Source organism: Rhinolophus sinicus, chromosome 4, assembly GCF_057876585.1.
Source record: "Rhinolophus sinicus isolate RSI-liver-muscle chromosome 4, RSI-T2T, whole genome shotgun sequence".
Lineage (NCBI taxonomy): Eukaryota > Metazoa > Chordata > Mammalia > Chiroptera > Rhinolophidae > Rhinolophus > Rhinolophus sinicus.
In genome coordinates, this window is record NC_142504.1 from 51287474 (window position 1) to 51307330 (window position 19857).

At 39.5% G+C, this 19857-nt stretch overlaps 1 protein-coding gene across 32 annotated transcripts in view; it reads right to left on the reverse strand.

Annotated features, from left to right (window-relative positions):
• Positions 1-19857, reverse strand: part of NRCAM (neuronal cell adhesion molecule) — a 299706-nt gene that overhangs the window by 31036 nt on the left and 248813 nt on the right. For 21 of the 32 annotated variants that reach the window (XM_074340545.2, XM_074340562.2, XM_074340555.2 and 18 more), the window contains 9 exons: positions 13098-13241; positions 11720-11831; positions 10037-10203; positions 9794-9941; positions 8137-8261; positions 7662-7691; positions 6025-6126; positions 1695-1892; positions 1527-1597 (listed from right to left, as the gene is read on the reverse strand). In XM_074340545.2, the coding sequence (XP_074196646.2) occupies positions 1527-1597; positions 1695-1892; positions 6025-6126; positions 7662-7691; positions 8137-8261; positions 9794-9941; positions 10037-10203; positions 11720-11831; positions 13098-13241 (1097 nt within the window). The remainder of the gene's footprint in view (positions 1-1526; positions 1598-1694; positions 1893-6024; positions 6127-7661; positions 7692-8136; positions 8262-9793; positions 9942-10036; positions 10204-11719; positions 11832-13097; positions 13242-19857) is intronic. The other 11 variants (XM_088797816.1, XM_074340572.2, XM_074340564.2 and 8 more) reach the window with 1 other exon arrangement.

Genomic DNA, 19857 nt, shown 5'->3' on the forward strand with positions numbered 1-19857 from the left:
TGCTTTCATTTTTGATGAGATTCAAAGCTTGTTTGGGGTCAACATTTCAAAGGTTGTTAGTTTCTATCTTGAAGTAGTAAATACCACATAAGCCTCTCAAACTCTGGCTCCACAGTCAAGAGCAAGTGACTTAAAACAATCAGTGATATAGGTTCCTTTATATATTCCTGTTTGTGTGACAGTACATCATTCTCTGTTTTATTTGAGACTGAAACTTGTGAACTGCTTCTTTCTTTATTAAAAAAAAAGGTTGGCTTGCTATTCTATCCTGCTTGTACATGTACCATGTTTCCCCGAAAATAAGATCTAGCCGACAATCAGTTCTAATGGGTCTTTTGGAGCAAAAATTAATATAAAACCCGGTATTATATTAAATTATATTATACCAGGTTTTATAGTAAAATAAGACTGGGTCTTATATTAATTTTTGCTCCAAAAGACACATTGGAACTGACTGTACAGCTAGGTCTTATTTTCAGGGAAACACGATATGCATGTATATAAGTCTGTACAAATATGTATGCATATAAGTATGCATGAATGGATCTATCTAAAATAAGTTTTAAAATTACACAAGTAAATACATGTTAGTTTTCTAAGTCCAGGAAATACAGGTAAGCGGAGAAAGAAAGAGAGAAAGGGAGAAAGGGAGAAAGGGAGAAAGGGAGAAAGGGAGAAAGGGAGAAAGGGAGAAAGGGAGAAAGAGAGAAAGAGAGAAAGAGAGAAAGAGAGAAAGAAAGAAAGAAAGAAAGAAAGAAAGAAAGAAAGGAAGAAAGAAAGAAAGAAAAGAAAGAAGGAAAGAAGGAAAGAAGGAATAAGAAAGAAAGAAAGAAAGAAGAAAGAAAGAAAGAAAGAAAGAAAGAAAGAAAGAAAGAAAGAAAGAAAGAAAGAAAGAAAGAAAGAAAGAAAGAAAGAAAGAAAACAGAAGAAGCTGATTACTGGGAATAACTTGGTGTGTCTTCTATACGGTTCCTATAATGATGATAATATAAGCTAGCATTTATTGAGCACATACATGTTCTAGGTACTGTTCTAGGCCTTACAGATAGTAACTCCTTTAATCTTATGAGGTTGGTTCTATTATTATTCCAAACACATCATGGAGATGTTAAACAACTGGCTTAAAGTCACACAGTTGGTAGGTGGCAAAGCTGGGATTTGCACTCATTCATTTTGGCTCTAAGGATCAAGATTTAACTACTACAAAACACTGTCTTTTCTTTTTTTAAGTGTGTTTTTCCAGGACTCATCAGCTCCAAGTCAAGTAGTTGTTTCAATCAAACTGTGGAGGGCGCAGCTCACAGTGGCCCACGTGGGGATCAAACCAGTGACCTTGTTGTTAAGAGCACCACGCTCAAACCAACTGAGTTAACCAGCCGCCCCAACACTGTCTTTTAAATAAAGACATACAATATATATTTTCTCCCAAAATGGGTAAAATTGGATTTGAATAAAGATATTATTTTAAAACTTTTTTTCACTCTGAAATATACTGAGGAAAGTTGAAGGCTTTATCCATAGCTCACCTTCCACGTAATCACCAAATTATCAGGCTCTGATCCTAGTCCTTCCACAGTCATGGGATTTTTATCCGGTTCTAGAAGTTAAAGAGCCACATGCATGTAAGCTTTGGTTTTTCTGAAACCGTGGAAAACTTTTCTATTTTATTTTGTATCACAAAAGTCCTGCTTTACCTGCAGCTTTAGTCAAATACTGTTCAGATGGCTGGCTGGGCAAGCTCCTCCCGAGGCTGTTCTCTGCCATCACTCGGAAGGAGTAGTTCACATAAGGCGACAGCTTCAGCTGAGCTCTGGTCTGTGTCCCAGGAACTTCAGTTTGGTAATGCCACAGCCCTGCCTCATGCATTGCATCTTCATATTCAATGATGAATTCTGGCCACAACACACACACGCACACACACATACAGCCAAATGCAGACAGTAAATTCAGTTACCCAAGGGTAGGATAAGAAATAGGACAATCTAACAAGAGTAGCCAAACAAGAGTTATTTCACTTTCAAGAAATACTTCATTAGAATATTTCTTGAATATTTGATTTCAGAGTTCTACCATCATCCTGAATACTTAAGCATACCCAATAATAGTTCTCTAGTGTGCTAAGTTTAGTTACTTAAAACTGTTTAGAAGGGATGCACATATCCCTAGGAAAGTTTAAATATATGTAAAGATGGCCATTTTTTTTTTTTCCACAACAGAAGTTAAATTTAATACAGTGAGATCCCATTTTCCAATAAACAGAACGGCAATACTCAAAAGCTGAACACACTTTGCTGACTGTGATGTAGTGGAAATAAGCATTCTTATACTTTGTGGGAAGTGTAAATTGGTACAACTCCTATAGAGGACAATTTAGAACAATTTAGAACATCTAACAGTATTTCACTCGGATACCCTTTGATTGAGAAATTGTACTTCTAGCAATTTATTTTGAATAAATTTGCTCATGCATATGCTCAAAAACACATGAAAAAGAATCTGCATTGTAACATTGTTGACAGTTGAAACAACCTAATTGCAAACAACCTAAATTTTCATCAGTAGGACACTGATTAAAAAATTACGGTACATCCACACAATGGAATACTCTGCTCCTGTAAAAAGTAAATGGAGCTACTTCATATGCACTGAAATGGAATGATTTCTAAAAGTAGGGTATAGAATAGTGTGTGCTGGATACTACACTTGCACAAAATAAAAAGATTTATTATGACATAAACACATACATATATGCTTGAATGTACATGTATCGTCTCTCAGAGGATACACACTGATACCACTGGTATTGCCCGAGGGACTGGGAATCAGGTGGGAGGAAGACTCACTTTTCAGTGCATACCCTCTTGCATCTACTAAAATTTTGTGGTACGTACATGTTTTACCTTTGTAAAAAATAGGTATTTAGACATTCATTAATTGCCTACTATGTGCCATATTACAAATTATAGATACAAAGATAAACACTCTGTTGCAGTGCTCCAAAGCTAAGTACTTAGCGCTGTCCTTTCAATCTACCTTAATTTGCAGGCATAATCTCAAGATTCATAAACCGATGATGTTCACATTTGTATCTGCAGCCCTCCACCCCCCACGCCGGATCGCAGACTTGCATAGTGAATTGCCTACTCAACAACTCTACTTGTTTGCCTTTCACAGCACCTCAAATTGGTTATGACCAAGACAACCCCATCTTCTTCCTCAACTTCACAGTGAAAACTCAGGTCCAAACCTTGGAGTCCTCCTTAGCTTCTCTCCTTCTTCCCAACTCAATAGTCCTGTTAGCTCTGCTTTTAAAATACATGCAAATCTGGTCATTTCTTAGCACCTCCATCCCTCTCAGCCTATTCCAAACCATAATCTCTTGCCTGAATTACTGTACAACCTCCTAACTCACAAGTTCCCAAACTTTCGCACTTCATGGTGTACTTATGGTCTCAATTTTTTCATGGCTCTCTTAGACAAAGAAATATCTAACATTTCCATGTAAGTAGTTAGGTCCATACAAATTAATATTCATGTCTTAACAACTTAAAACCTGTTGGGCACTGTATAACTTCTGAAACCTTGTAAAGACATGGGCCTCTACCTTCCTCACTTCCTATTGCTCATTGATGGTCATGTGGTCCTTGCTTCTTATCACAACGAAGGCTTGCAGAGATATGACATCATTACAATATGGTGACATCATTATAATATGATGTAGTAGTATCACGTTGAAACTGTAAACTGCCTCAAGCTAATATTTCATGTGGTACCAGATAGATGTCATTGTGCTCTTTAAATATCAAAATTTAAAAATAAAAAACTTAAAAAATATTCTGAAGCACTCTTGTGAGTTTGCTGAGGTTCCACCGGGTACTTCAGTGCAGTTTGAGAACCAAGTGACGATTTTCAATAGAACAGCCAGGGGGATCCATGAATCACTGCAATGAATCACTCTACTGAAATCCCTCCAATGACCTGCAAGTTCACATTCCACACCCACCCACAACTCTTTACCCCTTTGACCCTCTCTCCTACTTCACTTCCTCTTGTTCATTTCACTCCAGCCACACCGGCCTCCTAGCAGACATGTCCCTGCTCTAGGCCTTTGCTCTTTTTCTTGCTCTGCCGGGAAAGTTCTTCCCCCAGAAACTGCACAGTGTGTTCACTTCCTCCCTTCTCATGTCTTTATTGTCATACTCAAATGTTACCTTCTTAATGTGGCCTTTCCTGGGCACCCTATTCATAATTATAGCCCTGACCCCTAAATCCACCCTCCTTCCCATGCTTTATTTTGTTTTCCATGGCCTAAACACATGCGCCACACACACATATGGACACACAACCATGTGTATAACTGTACATGTGTTTGAGTCCTCTAAGAAGCGGATGCTAAGACAGAATTAGAAGTGCAAAAGACTGTTTTGGGGAAATGCCCATGAAAGATAACGTGGCTAGATAGCAGGAGTAGACAGGGAAGGTCCTCAGCCCATGATGCAGGTCTGACGTCTGTGAAAGGAGATGGGGAGGAGGGAGGAGTGTGCAGGAAAGACTCAGACTGCAGAGTGGGTCATCTCAGCCAGGTCAGCGAGGAGCCCAGGGACAGTTCTGCACTGGGTATGGCTGAGCTCCAGCACCCTCGCTCTGCTCAGTCACTGGAGTGGCTCGGGAAGAGTGGCCGCCCGTGAACAGCGGGCCCTGAGGGGACGTGCAGCGGACGGAGCCTGCTGTTAATATTCCATGCGGCAGGTTCTCTCCTGAAGGGAGCTCTGAGGGGTGTGTGTGTGTGTGCACATATTTATATACAACTGTATAATGACATTATTCACAATAACATAATATAGGTTATTAATTTTATCTTATTTGTGTTCTCAATTAAAATATAAGCTCTATATGGTCAGAGATTTTTGATTGCTTGATTTTAGAACAATGCTTAGTACATAATAGGCTCTCAATAAATATCTGTTGAATGATGAAGTGAATGAATGAACGAATAGAATAATGCCTTAAAATCTAACAGCATCCTTTTAACATAGGTAAAAAATAGTCTCCAAGAATCCTGAACAGCTAAATCTGGCTAATGTATTCAGTTAACTGGAAGACAGCATGAATGAATGAGTGTTCTGATCATGGACCCTGAAAACTCAATTGACAAAGGAATATCTTTAAATTACACAAGTTAGAGAGGAGGTGTCTCCTTAATTTCATTAGAAATATTCTGCTTTACCAGCAGGTGGAAGAAATCAACACACACATTTCAGAATAATCTTAGGTAATCATCTGAAAGGAGTTCAGGCTTCCTACAGTATACACCTGAAGGTAATAATATATTATAGGCTTGTCTCACTTTGCTCTCTTAAGTATCTTTTCAGTTTCAAGACTTTTAAGCTTACCTATACTCTAAATTTAGTAAGCTCTTCCAGTATCCTTATGGCGTGGTCCCTCACCTGAGTTTATTCCCTAGGCTTATGTCATCAAGGTGAGGTGTTGACATTGTTGAATGTGTAACCACTTTGCAACAAAGGCTAATTGGAAGAAGGAGACCTGGGACTAGAAGTTAATCAACCTGACGTCAACACCCAGTTCTGTTACCAGTTGTGGGTTTGAAAAGTCACTTCACTCTCCAAGTCTCAAGTTTCTAATACATAGACTGGGTATTACAGCACCTGGTCCCCCCTCTCTTTTTCCCCCGTGTTAATGGATAATATGAATAACTTACAATGCATCATTCTACTGTGGTAGAAATTTAAGGTGATTCTTATGGATCTTAAACACAAGATAGTGTATTTGCTTACTTAACATACTCAGCAATTAATTAGGTCCTATACTATTAATAGAAGCTGTAACCAGGAATAACTCCAGCTCTGAAGAGAAGAGAGGCATAAGTACATACTTTTTTTTCTATTAGTAATGAAGCAGAGAATGCCAGCAAATATCTTGGTACTGAATTTCAATTGTACATGATAAAGTGCTTCAAAAATGGTCATTAAGTTTATCTGTGATAAAGCAAATGACACCACATACTTGTAATAGGGCTATTGTTGTCATCGCCTGGCGTCCACGACAGCTGAACACTTTTGTCGAGTTGATCTGTCAATTCTAAATCAAAGGGAGGATCTGGGACATCTGTAGACCGAACACACACATCATAATTAACCAACCATCCTTATGAGGTTCTCCTTTACTTCTGATACTATTTATAGAGAGAACCTATTAAAGACACAGCATACTGAATAGTCAATGAGCATGCAACTGAACTTAAATGGAAACCGCTGAGGTTGCTGGGAACACACAAGCACACCCAAGACAACATGTCAATGAGTTCTGCTTGCTTCTTTTTCAAATGAAATTAAATTACTTGTAATGAAAATCAGTGAAGTGGGTGTGGATGGTTCACCAGCACTCTCAGTGTGTGTTTTCTCATAAACATGAAGGAGCACAGACAGAAAAAATAATATTGAAGCTTAATTTTTAAAAAATGAGAAACAGAGAAGAGTAAATACTGAAAAACAAATACAGGCAAATACATGTACTATTTAAAGAAGACTCAAATGTTCTTTCTGAAACATGCCAAATTATGGATTTGGGCACCTCTGAAGAATATTTGTATTTCTAAGGGAATTTAAAATTGGTGCCCTCAGGTAGCCCTCAGCATGCGTACTTGAGCGATGCTCAGTACAACAGCCAGACAGGCACATGGGAAGGTGTGTTTACTCTCAGAGGACACCAAGGTACAGATACCTTTCGGGATGAAGGTGTCCCAGAAGCATGCCTACCTCTTCTAATGGCCCTTTGATCTCCAGAGACTTAATGTTCTTCCCTGGGCCTTTTCCTCACCTTGCTCCTGGGGGTAAGTGCGGCTCGTGGGGGACCAGAGGCCATATAAAAACCTAGGCACTTTTTTCCTATCAGTAAAGGGGCAATAATGCCTGCAAAGGATAGGTCTTCTATAGCATACCTAATGATACTATATAAAATCCAGCTGAGTTTATGCCACAAAATTAATTTATGTATTTATATGCTGAATAAAAATGAGGGTTCTTTAATTAAAAAAAGTTTCTGGAAATAATTTCTGATTTATTTTCCAGATTCAGAAAAATTGCACAAACTGGAAGTGCCCTCCTTTTGGTCTTTCTGTGGTGATTTATCTTTTGTTAACACACAGTGAGTTGGTTTTAGCTGATACAAAGCTCAAATGTTGTTCTAAATATCCATTGCTTTTCTATGTAAACTTATTGAAAATGGGATCCAAAACAATATTTATTTTTCCAGAACAATTATTAATAGACTGAAATAAAAATTAAATTTGCAGAATGATATTTGAAATGCCTATTTCATTCTATAAAATGTGGCTAGTGGCTTTTAAAAAACACTATGCTACTTTATAAGAAACTCGTATCAAAGAGGGACTCTAATAAATGAAATGACTTTATAAACACATGAAATAATTTAGAAAAGAGTGACAATATATTCAGTGAAAAGTTCCAGAGTTATAATGAAAAAATGATTTATAGCCGTAAAGGAGCAACACAATAGAACATATGACAGAGACTCTTTCCTTAAAGAAACAAAATGATGTGACAGAGAAAAGAAAGTAATTAGTTTTCTGCACATGTGAAATTGTTTGACAGAATATAGAGAAATAAGACTCATTAGTTTACCGTAAATGGGAGCTGGAGTTGGAGTAGGAGCTAGAAATGACATTAATATAGAGGATTTTAATCACAATTAGTAATGGAAAGATATAAGATAGCACAAGAAGACAAAGATTGAACATGATTTAAGATTATAAAACTAAGATTATAAAACTTAGCTGTGAGACATGGCACTGATAAACACGCAGTAACAATTTAGGGGGGGGGAAGATTTCAATTTTAAATAAAAGTAGATTATTTCCCCCAGTTTTCTTATAAAAATATCACTAATATGCATAATCGACATTTTATTCCAGTGCTGCTACAGAGTATATTTATACTGAAATTATCGCCTCCTAGGCATTGTTCAAAGAAGAAAAATGTGGGTATTTAACTCACTTATAAAATTCTAAAACTATAACAAGCAAACAATTACTATTGACAATTCCCTTTCAGCCTCTCACAGGGCAGCTGGCTGTGCCGTGTGCATTCCAGTTCTTACCCACGACACCAAGCACAGCGCTGGCAGAGACGGTGTCCAGAGTGGTGTTGGCCACACAGGTGTAGGTCCCGCCATCATCGTCACCCACATCAGCTACCACCAACTGATCCTTGTCAACAGTGAACCTGTGAATAAAACCCATTCAGAGCAAGTGAAATGGACATCCAAGCACACCTGATGATTGCTTTACTGGTATGAAAGAAACTGTTAATTTGACAAAAAAGATGATTAAGATTTGCAACATATTAGAGCTAAAATCTTATACAATATGTATCACTTTGATAATGATTAAACTTGGAAAACAATCAGAATGAGTTAGATCTTGGGTAGGAGTGCTTGTCAAGTCGTCTGGTCTGGTGGCAGCCAGCCATGCCCCTGGAGTTTTAGGAGCTTCCTTAGAGACCAGGGGCATCCAGAGGTAAGGTGGGCAGCCCCGGTCACCTCACTAGAGGGCTTCCCTACAGCTTCTGCTGCTAAGAAACATTTGAACACCACTCAGCCAGCTCAATTTCTAACAAAGTATACCTTTTAAAATAATTTACTATTTTCTGCAGGAATTTTGTGTTATTTCTGCCATGTACATAAACTCTCACAGGAGAAAGTAAATGCGCTAGAAAAGTATCACTAGAAACAGGAAGATTTACATCAGCAATCACCACTAAGAGTCTTGCAGAGGTTGCTTGTGGGCATAAAAAAGTACTCAGTAGGTCAAAAATTCACGTAAATAGGATTCATGCAAGGTTTTAACGAGGCTGCATAAGTCATTAACTGTCTTCACAGGGAATTTCTAAGTTAAAGCTTTAGCCGACTTAACCCAAAGGTCATTTCTTCATATTTTCTTCTCATCTTTATCAACTCAATTTCCATAAATACAACTGAACAGTTAAAGCATAGAACTAGATGGCAACTCTGGGCATCAAGAGAAAGCCACCTAGTTCTCTATGGGGCTATTAACAAGCCACAGGGCACCATTTAGGTACGCTGCAAGCGAACCACAGCAACCACCAGCATACAGTATCCCTTCCAACTGGGGGCGATATTGTAGCTGCACACAGCTAAAATTCACACCTTCCACTCTGTACTTTGTCAAATTGAGGGCCTCACCTGGAAAACAGGTACCATCTTCCTTCCATTCCAAGGTAACGGGCTGTAACATGCTCTGGCTCTTTTAAATGCTTTTTAAAATTCTTTTTTCTTTTCTTTCTATTGGTGTTAAGTAAAATCAAAAGAAAACTACCTATCCCAATAAAATCTAGTGTCCTTTAAAACACTGACAAGAATTCAGGCGCACTCTGGTTATTAACAGATCCTATTTCTGCATATTCTGCGTATAGGATGGTAATAGAAAACATCTGTTGAGACTTCACCATACAAGGCAGAAAACAATGGACGTTGCCCAAGGCCCAAAAGGTTTTTCCCATCCTGAATTACACAGGAGACCAACACACAACAATAGACAAATATTCCCCAGGTCTTATTTCAATAACTGGATACCTTTTTAGGTATGGACATTTCACAGCAGAGAGAAAACGTGTATCTATTTTGGAGAGAACAGACTTCAGAAACTTTAAAAATATCACAGTTAAGTCATTATACAACAGATCTTTGGTTCAATAGCAGCTTATAGAGAGAAAGGAACGAAATCATCTCTGAGTACCTTCCGTCACTGGGCAGCTCATGGTCATCCTTCAGCCACGTGACAGTGAGGATTAAGGTGTGATCGTGTTTCACTTTGCATTCAAAGGACACTGTGCTCCCTCTTTGCACGACAGCATATTCAGGCTGTTTAATGATCCTAGTGGGATCTGAATTTTAAAGTTATTGTTATTCATTGCCAAAGCTGGAGAATTTGCTCAAAGTCACATAATTCTTGAAAAAAATTTGGCCACCTCTGCCTTACCTTTGATTTCTAAGTTAACTTCATTCTTTGCCATTCCTAACTTATTCTTTGCAACACATGTATAAGTCCCTGTACTCTCCTTTTGGGCCACAGGAATTCCCAAAGTTCCATTTTCATGTAAAACATAAATATCTTCATGAAGAGCATTACCTTTAGCTCCTTTGAACCTTCATTATGGAAATAATCACAATGAGAAAAAAACACATCATAATTGGAAGTCAGACATAATGAAATGCTGTGTTTAAGGTCAGTACACCACGATCTGCATTATAGTATCAAGTTCAGAAATGTGCGGAATCTGCACAAGAATAGTGCATGCTTGTAAGTCAGTGGAGCGAATATAACGACAGGATGTAAAATTGGAGGATTCAATGATACACGGTGTAGGAAGAATTAGGGTGACAGTACAAAGTATTTAAATGTGATGTTCATTATGAGAGATTCATAATTTAAGAAACACATTATTACATAATTCTATCTCTAAAAAAGTGATAAACTAGGCAAAATGAAGACTGCCCTTTTTGACATTTCCTCCCGCCTGTGATATATTTGTAATTCTATCTGAAGGTGACAATTCTAAAGAGATTTTGATTTCAAGGTTACAAGGGTTGTATTTTTGAAAATATCAATAGGAAAATATTCAGAGAAGAAAAAAAATACAGCATATATGTAAAGCATGTGTAGCTTCAGCTACCTGGTTAGCGTCAGAGGTGAGGACAGATGAACAGGAGTGAGGCTACATCAACCTGGACTAAGTGTTCACCTGCCCCTCACTAGGATGTCGTCTGCACCAAGCTTCTCCTCTCTAGTTGAAGTGGAGACCTGGGGAGATTATGCTTCAGTCCTACCCCCGTCTTTAATCTTACACCAGTAGGTAGAGCTCTGCACAGTGTCTGGCATGTGATAGATGATCAACAAATGAATGTTCCAGTTTCCTTTCACACCTTCTTTCTGAGCGGTTGCCTGTGCTAGCCTGGGTTCTTCCAGCTCATGCTAAAGTAAGCAAGCTAGGAGGATGAACAGAGCTTAAGCAGGAGTGCTATATGAAAGAGGGTGTTTTAAAGTGGGGAGGAGAAGGACACAGGCGAGCTTGGCTGGATCCAAGTCAGGAAGTTCAGGTGGGAGAGGTACTAAAGATACACACTGGTAATAACTAATTCTGGTTGTGAGCTTATCGAACCTCTCTCCCACCCCAGATGAGTTTTTTATTATCAAGGAATGCCTCCCCACCAATCCCTGCAGCTACCATTCATGAGGTCCCAGTGATGCCCATGGCATTGTAAAGCACAGCAACTTTAAGTGTTTTCCAAAACAATTACATACATCTCTGCAGTTGACAAAGTGTGCTGCTAAATAGATTATACATGTGAAAGTATTTAGCACAGAGCAAGTAGTTAATAAATACAGAGGGTGTCAAAAAATGTGTATGCACACTTTAAGAAAGGAAAACACTGTATTAAAATTGTAATACTCAATATATACCAATAACAAAAGATGAACACAAGTCATGTGTATATATTTTTTTGGCCCCCCTGGTATTTGTGAATAAAGTTAATAACTCATAATACGATGGATACTACACTGTCTTTTCCCTACTTGTTCTCTCACTAAAATCTAACATTTTGAGAAATTGGAAGGCTTTTGCAAATGTAAATACTAAAAAGAAATAGGGCCAATACTTACCACTCAATGGTAGGTAGAGGAGACCCAAAGAAGGCACAGTCCAGGAAAGCAGGCCTGTTTGCAATGACCTGATAGTGTGTGTTTGCAGATGTAAGGATTCGTGGTGGCTCAGCTAAAAACATTTAGAAAACATAAAGAAATATTAAAATAAAACAAATAGTCCTGTTGTGTGTTTTATTGCATTTTGTTTTAAGGCCATTCGAGTTGATGATAAAGCACAACCAGTATGTCTCTGTCCTTATGTTCTCTCCAGGTATGACATTACCATTCACTCAAGGTGGAAAAATACAAGTCTTCTCCCTCTGCCTCATGCCCCACTGCATGCTCAGGCACAACATTTTAATAATTGATTTATTTATCTGTGTCTCCTACTACATTGTGAGTCCCTAGAGGGCAGGGCATGGGACATGCATTATTTTCTCCCCAGAAATGAGCACAGTATCTGGCACAAAAATCATGGCTAAGTACATTTTTGTCGAATGGCTGGCCCATCATATCCCCAGGGTGATGATGGGGCCGGGCTGGTGGGAGTGGTGGGAACACACGAGCCAGCAGGAAAACGCAGAGTGCTGATGGCTGAAAAATACATCCAGAAATAAAAAGTGCTTCCTAAACAGCCACCAATATCGTAACTGCTCAGCTCTTCTTTTGATTTACTGACCTTTATTTTAAGCACAAAGGAAAAATACCAAATGTTGGTTAGCTTCCTAACTTTAATTTTGTTTGAGAGGGGGTCTACTACAGTTAAAGAGTTGAAATATAGTTCCCTGGCACCACACAAACAATTCTCACATAAACTTTTAACAAATTGGGTATTTTGGTAGTTTTGTTCATTATAAGAAATACAGAATTCACATATACCAACCATTTCAGAAAATCTTTGAGTATGTTATAGCTTTCTAAAAATAGTGTTATGAATTAATAAAGAAATGCACATCTGTGATTTGGATAAAGGCCAAACATTATGCTTAATGATTTATTTAAAAAAATAAGAATCATGAAACTGTAATTCAACTTGTCAGTTTCTAAGGATCACACAGCAGTAACATTCCGTTACTAATAGCAGACCAATGCTATTTTCCTATTGAGGGGTTTGACACTTAGTTTACCCACCTGTGACGGGAACAGCCTGACTATTTGATTATTTCTCCAACAAAGAATCTCCCATTAAAAAAACTGTGTTATGAAGGAACATTAAGAACAAACTGTGATACCCTTTAGGGCAAGCTCTGTATGTGATCCCTCTTCCCTTATCCCTTACAGCTCCAGGTACTCTGCACTGCATACAGTGGATGCTCTACACATTTTTGCTGAATAAATGGAAACAACAGAAGTCATTAATTTAATTTGCCATGTCTTTAATAAAGGAAGAGCTTACCCAGCACATTTACAAATGCATTTGCCAGTAAATATCCATATTCGTTAGAGGCATTGCACTGGTAGACCGCACTGGATCTTTCTTGAACATTTGAAAAAATGATGGTATCGCCATCTATTTTTCTGCTGGGGTCATCAGGGGCAACTGTTTGGGTGTAAAAATAAAAAATATATATTTATTCTTCTTTGCTTAGAAGAAGTAAAGCTTGAGGTCTACATTATAGTAAGCAGAAGAGAAATACACACTGATTTAGGTATATCCGGTAAGAAAGACAATACCAAGAACCCAGGCAGAAGCCATAATTTTTCTTCCTCAGAATTTAGCTTTCACTTATCATCCTGGGTGTAGACTCGATATTCATTTAGCCTTAAATGGATTGATTCTGTAAGATTGAATATTATTTTGAGGGATGCAGGAACAGAAAAGCACAAGTTCAGTGAAAATTGCAATATAAATTCAGGAAAACATCGCCTTGTTCACAAAGAAACTGTGGTTATTTATGAGGAGAGAAGTTAATTAAGTTAATTATCAAGAGCAGACAGTAAAAACTAGTCAAAAAACATAGAAACCCTCTAGCTCCCCCCAATCTGTATTTTAAGAGTCTCATTGAAATAACTGGATAAATAAATATAGGCCTAATAATCAAATGTGAAAATATTTATTTTCCTGCTTTGAAAATTCCTGAGGGTGATATAGAAATAAATTGTGAAAAATTTCTCTTAAAGGTACTTAAAATTTCTCAAGTACTTAAAAAAATGTTAAGAACAGGATTGGTCCTTACTTAAATGGAATGGAACTGGCTGGGTAACATAATATGTGAGAATTTAGTCCAGGGCATGCCCAACAATTTGGAAGTGCTACTGGAGATGAATTCCTTTTTGTGAATAGTAAACCTGAGGCTGCGACCTCACATTGCTTTGAAAGCGCACTAAAAGGGATAATGGTGTGTGTCTCAGCATGCTGATCAAAATCAAAACTAAAGAACAGCACCCTTTCTCTTAAGCTGCTTTTGCAACTTGAACCACTTAAGTAGACTTTACTTTCATTCTAAACACCACCTTTTCTCTATGTTATTTTATTATTTTATTTTATTATTCATTTCAGGTGTACAGTGCAGTAGTTAGGCATTTATATGATCTATGAAATGTTCCCCTCGATAAGTCCAATACCCATCTTGCATCCCCATTATTGCACACCAATAATCTTTACAACATTATTGGTTATAGTCCCCATACTGTATTTCACATCCCCGTGACTATTTTGTGACTACCAGTTTGTACTTTCTAATCCCTGCACCTTCGCCCCCATCTCCCAACCCCCTCCCATCTAGCAACCATCAGTTTTTTCTCTGTATCTCTGAGTCTATTTCTGTTTTGTTTGCTTGTTTATGCTGTTCTTTAAACTCCACATATAAGTGAGCTCACATGACTATTGCACAAAGAAATTGTGGTATATTTATATAATGGAGTAGTACCCTGCTGTAAAAAAGAATGAAATCTTACAATTTGCCACAACATGGATGGACCTAGATGGTATTATGCTAAGTGAAATAAGTCAGACTGAGAAAGACAAATACCATCTTTTCTCTTTGATGACAGGAAAAGTATGTGCATCTTAAACATAATTATCACTGCATTTAGACACCTTTATCACTTTAAAATATCAAAAATTTGGCTAATCTGTGATTTATTAGCTCACTTTAATAAAAATAAACCAAAATATGGTTATTCATCCTTATTTTATTACTTATATTCAAAGTATTATGCTTACTCATTCTGCATTAGTGTTCTACTAGTGCTGTAACAAGTTACTACAAACTTTGTGGTTTAAAACCACATATATTTACTATCATACAGTTCTTTTTTTTTTTTTTTTTTTTTTTTTTTTTTTTTTATTGGGGAAGGGGAACAGGACTTTATTGGGGAATAGTGTGTACTTTCAGGACTTTTTTCCAAGTCAAGTTGTTGTCCTTTCAATCTTAGTTGTGAAGGGTGCCGTTCAGCTTCAAGTTGTTGTCCTTTCAGTCTTAGTTGTGGAGGGCACAGCTCAGCTCCAGGTCCAGTTGCCGTTGCTAGTTGCAAGGTGCACAGCCCACCATCCCTTGCAGGAGTCGAACCGACAACCTTGTGGTTGAGAGGACACACTCCAACCAACTGAGCCATCGGGGAGCTCAGTGGCAGCTCAGCTCAAGGTGTCATGTTCAATTTTAGTTGCAAGGGGCGCTGCCCACCATCCCTTGCGGGAGTCGAGGAATCAAACTGGCATTATACAGTTCTGTACATAGCTGTCCGACACTCTGATCATCATCAATAACGAATATATGAAATCATCTTAGATATGCCAGTTAGTTCAACTAGTGATCGGGGTATGCCAAAGTACTTTGAGTTGGCTTCTTAGCTCCTATCTATCTGTTTATGCCTCTAATATTTTCAAAATTGCCTTAGGAAATATGTTCTTCCAACCAGAAGACAAATACAAGTTCTCCTTCCTTTAACAGGGTACAGATTTCATCAATAAATGACCGCATAAGACAGCAATGCCCCACTGACCCAGGAATGAACTACAGTGGTGGTAGAGAGTCAGTACCCTGAGAAAGCAGTATACCTTAGGGCAGCCATGTTCTTTGTTCCAGATCCCAAGCTGGCTGTTGTCAGGTCTTTCTGACTGACACACTCTCAGGAATGCCCATCCACTGAGCAGCTCTTCTGAGTCTCTCTCTCTCTCTGCTAATTACTGTGAGCACTTCAGGATGCAGCACGGAGCACTCAGTGTGGGGACTGCTTGGGGGGACCCTCAGTGACCCTCACGTGTCCATTCTGACTGCATCTCTGTGGACATGCCAGGGAGTGGAGGGCCGCAGCGCATGATGAGCATTTTAGGCAGTGCTGAGGCCCAGACAGCCCTGTGCTGGCTCTCTGGATGGATAAGCAGATGGAGTGAGAAGAGTTCCTGAAATTCCTTGGGTATAGCAAGCTCTTACAAGTTACACCACCCTGTACAATGGGTATAGAGTTCCAGTTTTGCAAGACGAAAAAGTTTTTGTAGATCTCTTTCACAATAATGTGAATCATCTTAATACTACTGAGCTTCACACTTAAAAATGGTTAAGAAGCTAAGTTTTATGTTACATATCCTTTATATAAAAAAAATTATATCACCATGAATGCGGAAGCCCAGCCCAATGAACAAAACCAGTAGAATAATCTTCCCACAGTGGTGGGAATCACAATCACAACATAAGCCATTGTAAAAAGGTTTTATGCAGCTCACAGTTGTACTTTTTGATGTTATTCTTTAGCTCAAAGGCATCCGACTGTATCTGCCTTATTTCTGCTAAATGGAGCTGTCTTTGAATACTTATTTTTGGAAAAGAATTAATTTAGGAATACAATAAACCCTTTAGGTAAGACTAGTGAATAAGCAGGTCTCTCTCCATAGGGTTTGGGCTACATTTTCCTTAAGCACTTACTAAAGAAACACAAGTAAACCCAGGAACTGTCCCAGTGACATATGGAGGCTCAGTTGGTACTTGGACAAAGAATGAAATCACTAGTGCAGGGATATCTGAAGCCTTTGGATCCTGTGTGCTGGCTACTGGGTGGGAGTAAATCTCCAGCATCCAAATCGAAGTTATCCAAAGGAATAATAATTAATTCTGGGAAGAACTAACTTCATTTGTTATAAGTGAACACTGGAGAAAAAAATTTAAGAGCATAGAATCATCACATATAACTTAAAACCCCAAAGGTAAGGTTCAGATCTGGGGTAATAGCCTTCCAACAATACTTTCCTTTATCCTAACTCTCCTGACATGGCTGGTGAAACTACAAATGCTTCCAATATTTAGATAATGAGAATAATAGCAATATGTGCCACCTTACATGTATAGAGTACTATAAATTTTAAAAATATTTTTATATCTATTACATAATTTTATTTTAAAAAGAATTTTGTGAAAAATATTAGATAGTATATGCATTTTGTGGATGAGAAACTAGAGACTGGAGCACCTACTGGTTTGTTTAACATGAGTTAACGCTCAGATTTTCTGAGTTAGTTTATTTATAAACATCTCCAAAAATCTAAACACTTGAGAGTAATGTAGAACAAATCTCTAGGTGAAGAGATGAATTTTCCTCTTCTTCTACTTATTTCATCCCCTATCAGGAGATGCCAACTGAGCCCTTTACTTTTGAGAAAAGGAAGAAGAAAGATGCCTTGGAATTTTGGGCAGATCCTGGTCCATGCCTCCATCCCCTGGCAGCTTATGGGATAATGGCTGTCAATCTCTCCCTGCAATGTCAGCATTATATGTGATTGTTGCAGAATGAGGTCTTCTGTCCATTCTCATTCCCTTCATTCCTTTCCCTCTTTATGTCTTAGAGCAAAGAAACTTTTTAACATAATAATGGTGTGACCTTACGTACTTCCATGTGGACAAATCTGAGATCTACCACAACAGACACAATTAAAGACCTCCAAGCGTTAGGCTCTCCTGCTGCCTTCTGAGACCGGGACAGGAACCACGGTGCCTACGGCCTTGGCCTTGGCCAGGGACACTTCCTGTCGGGTCCTGGGTTCTGCTTCCACCCCTTCCCAGACACTGCAGGTCACGTAGTAAAGTCAAATTTCCTTTGTGGTACCAGCTCTGCACAGCTCTGTTCTTTTTCCAGTCTTCTGTAAGTTGTTTAAACAATATTTTAGGTGGTTTGGGGCAAATTCCATATTTAATACAGTCTTTTTTTTGTTGCTTCAAGAAAAATTTAAAGTCACCTGGCCATTCCTGTGGGGACAGAGCTTTGGAGGACATTGAGATTAGAGCCCAGTTTTTGAGTTAGTTCTCCTAGTTTTGTAAAACAGCAGGGTCCAGGTCTGAAACGCACAGTCACAAATCAATGACACTGTATTCTGATAACAAAACCCAAGTTTTACCCCTCTCTCTCCCTGACCCTGCTTCTCCTTTCATAGGATTTACGTGCCCTTGGCAGCCAGAGCCTACAGAAATGGGAGGAGTGCCAGTGCTCACAAGTCAGGAATGGGAGGCTGTGTATCTGGTAATATGGTCCCCTGATAGTGTCTGCACCTTGTGGCACCTGGCGGGGATGCTGCAGAAGCACAGCTGGCCCCTGCTCCACCCACAGCAGCTGGTCTGCCCAAGGTTTCTGCAGCCTCTTAGGTGGAAGGTGTTGTCGGCAGCCCGCCTGTGCTCCCAGCTCCCTTCTGTGGCCCAGCCTAGGCCCCCCTGAGGGTCAGACTCCCTTCCCATGCCAATGCTGTGCGGCCATATGCTGCAGGGGGCACAACTCAGCAAACTGAAGATGAGAAACAAGCCCCAGTCCCGTTTCCAGACTGGTCCTGAACTTCAAAGGCCATTCTGTTCGTGGGCCTCCAAGTTCATGGGGCAAATATCAAGCAGGGCAGAAACGGGAGAGGCACAAGTCTCCTCGAACTTCCAGCAATTTTTTGACAGTTATCTTTCTCATTGACTCCTTATGTTGGATCAGGGGGAGTTCTCACAAGGGAGGATCACGTAGGGTTCACTTGGAACTTAGCTGTCTATGACTTAGTGTGTAGCCAAAAGGCCACTCAGCAGAAGCTGTAAATGGCCCAGCTGGGGAGGCCAAGGGCAGGGAACAGTGGTATCCTCGCAGTATCTTCATGCGGAGAGCTATGGGATCCACATTGGGGCCTCACACTCATCACCTTAGTCATGAGATTAGATTCCAAACAGCATCCCACACACATTTAGCTCAGCCACCAAACGCGGAGAAAGACACCTTTCAGGGATGCTTCACTTCCCCTTGGTGTCTACATACAGCCCCTGCTCCTGGTACCACGGGGCCAGGAGGCCAGGACCCCTGTCTGCTGCCATGCCGCACGGACTTTCTCTCCTTGCTCGTCCATCAGAGTGACAACTCTGACAAACACCAGACATTGGGGGATCCCGGATCTGTAGGCACCGTAGAATTCGGATCCCATTTTTGGTCAGTCTCCTGTTTTCCTTCTAGTGGGGACTCAACAAATACTTTGGGGAATAGAAGAAATATGTTCCAACTCTTTCTGCTCTGGACCTAATCAGGTGATTTGGGGTTACAGAAGAAGGCCTAACCCGTCTCCCAGGGCCACTGTGCTGTGCCACTCCACCCCCCCAAAAATGTAGGACTTTCACAGTTGATCCTCTCCCAAAATACTTCATTTAAAGCAGAGTATCTACAATTGCATTTTCAAAGGTCTTACTACAACTGCAGGCACTGCCTATGTGGGTTTTGCAGGGCAACAAGCTGAGAGAATCGGGAGGAAAGATCAGCTTCATTATTTAATCTCCTCTTGTTCTTGTGTCACTGACGCACCTCCATCTCAACATTCCCTGCTCGAGATTACATTCTGGCTGCCAACTCGAGAATTTATCTTTCCAGCACTCCCTGGCCCCCTGCTTGTCCCACTGAGTGGCTAGATGGTGGCCCCTCCCACTTGGCTTCAGTGAAGCCGGATCTCAGGTGCAGGGTTAATCTCCCGTAAATGGACACAGATCCTCTGAGCTTCAGAGTGTGGGGCGGAAGTGCTGAGCACACGCCTTCCTTTGTTGCCACTCTATGTGCATTCCTGAGTTAATCAGGTATTGTCCTACAAAATTTTTTTTTTAAGTTCTGGGCTTTCTTCCACTTTTTCTTTCCATGTTCACTCATATGCCTCTGAGATGGTAACAGCTTCCCAATGCACAACCACAAAGTACTCTGCAGTTCTTCCTGATTCTGATCAT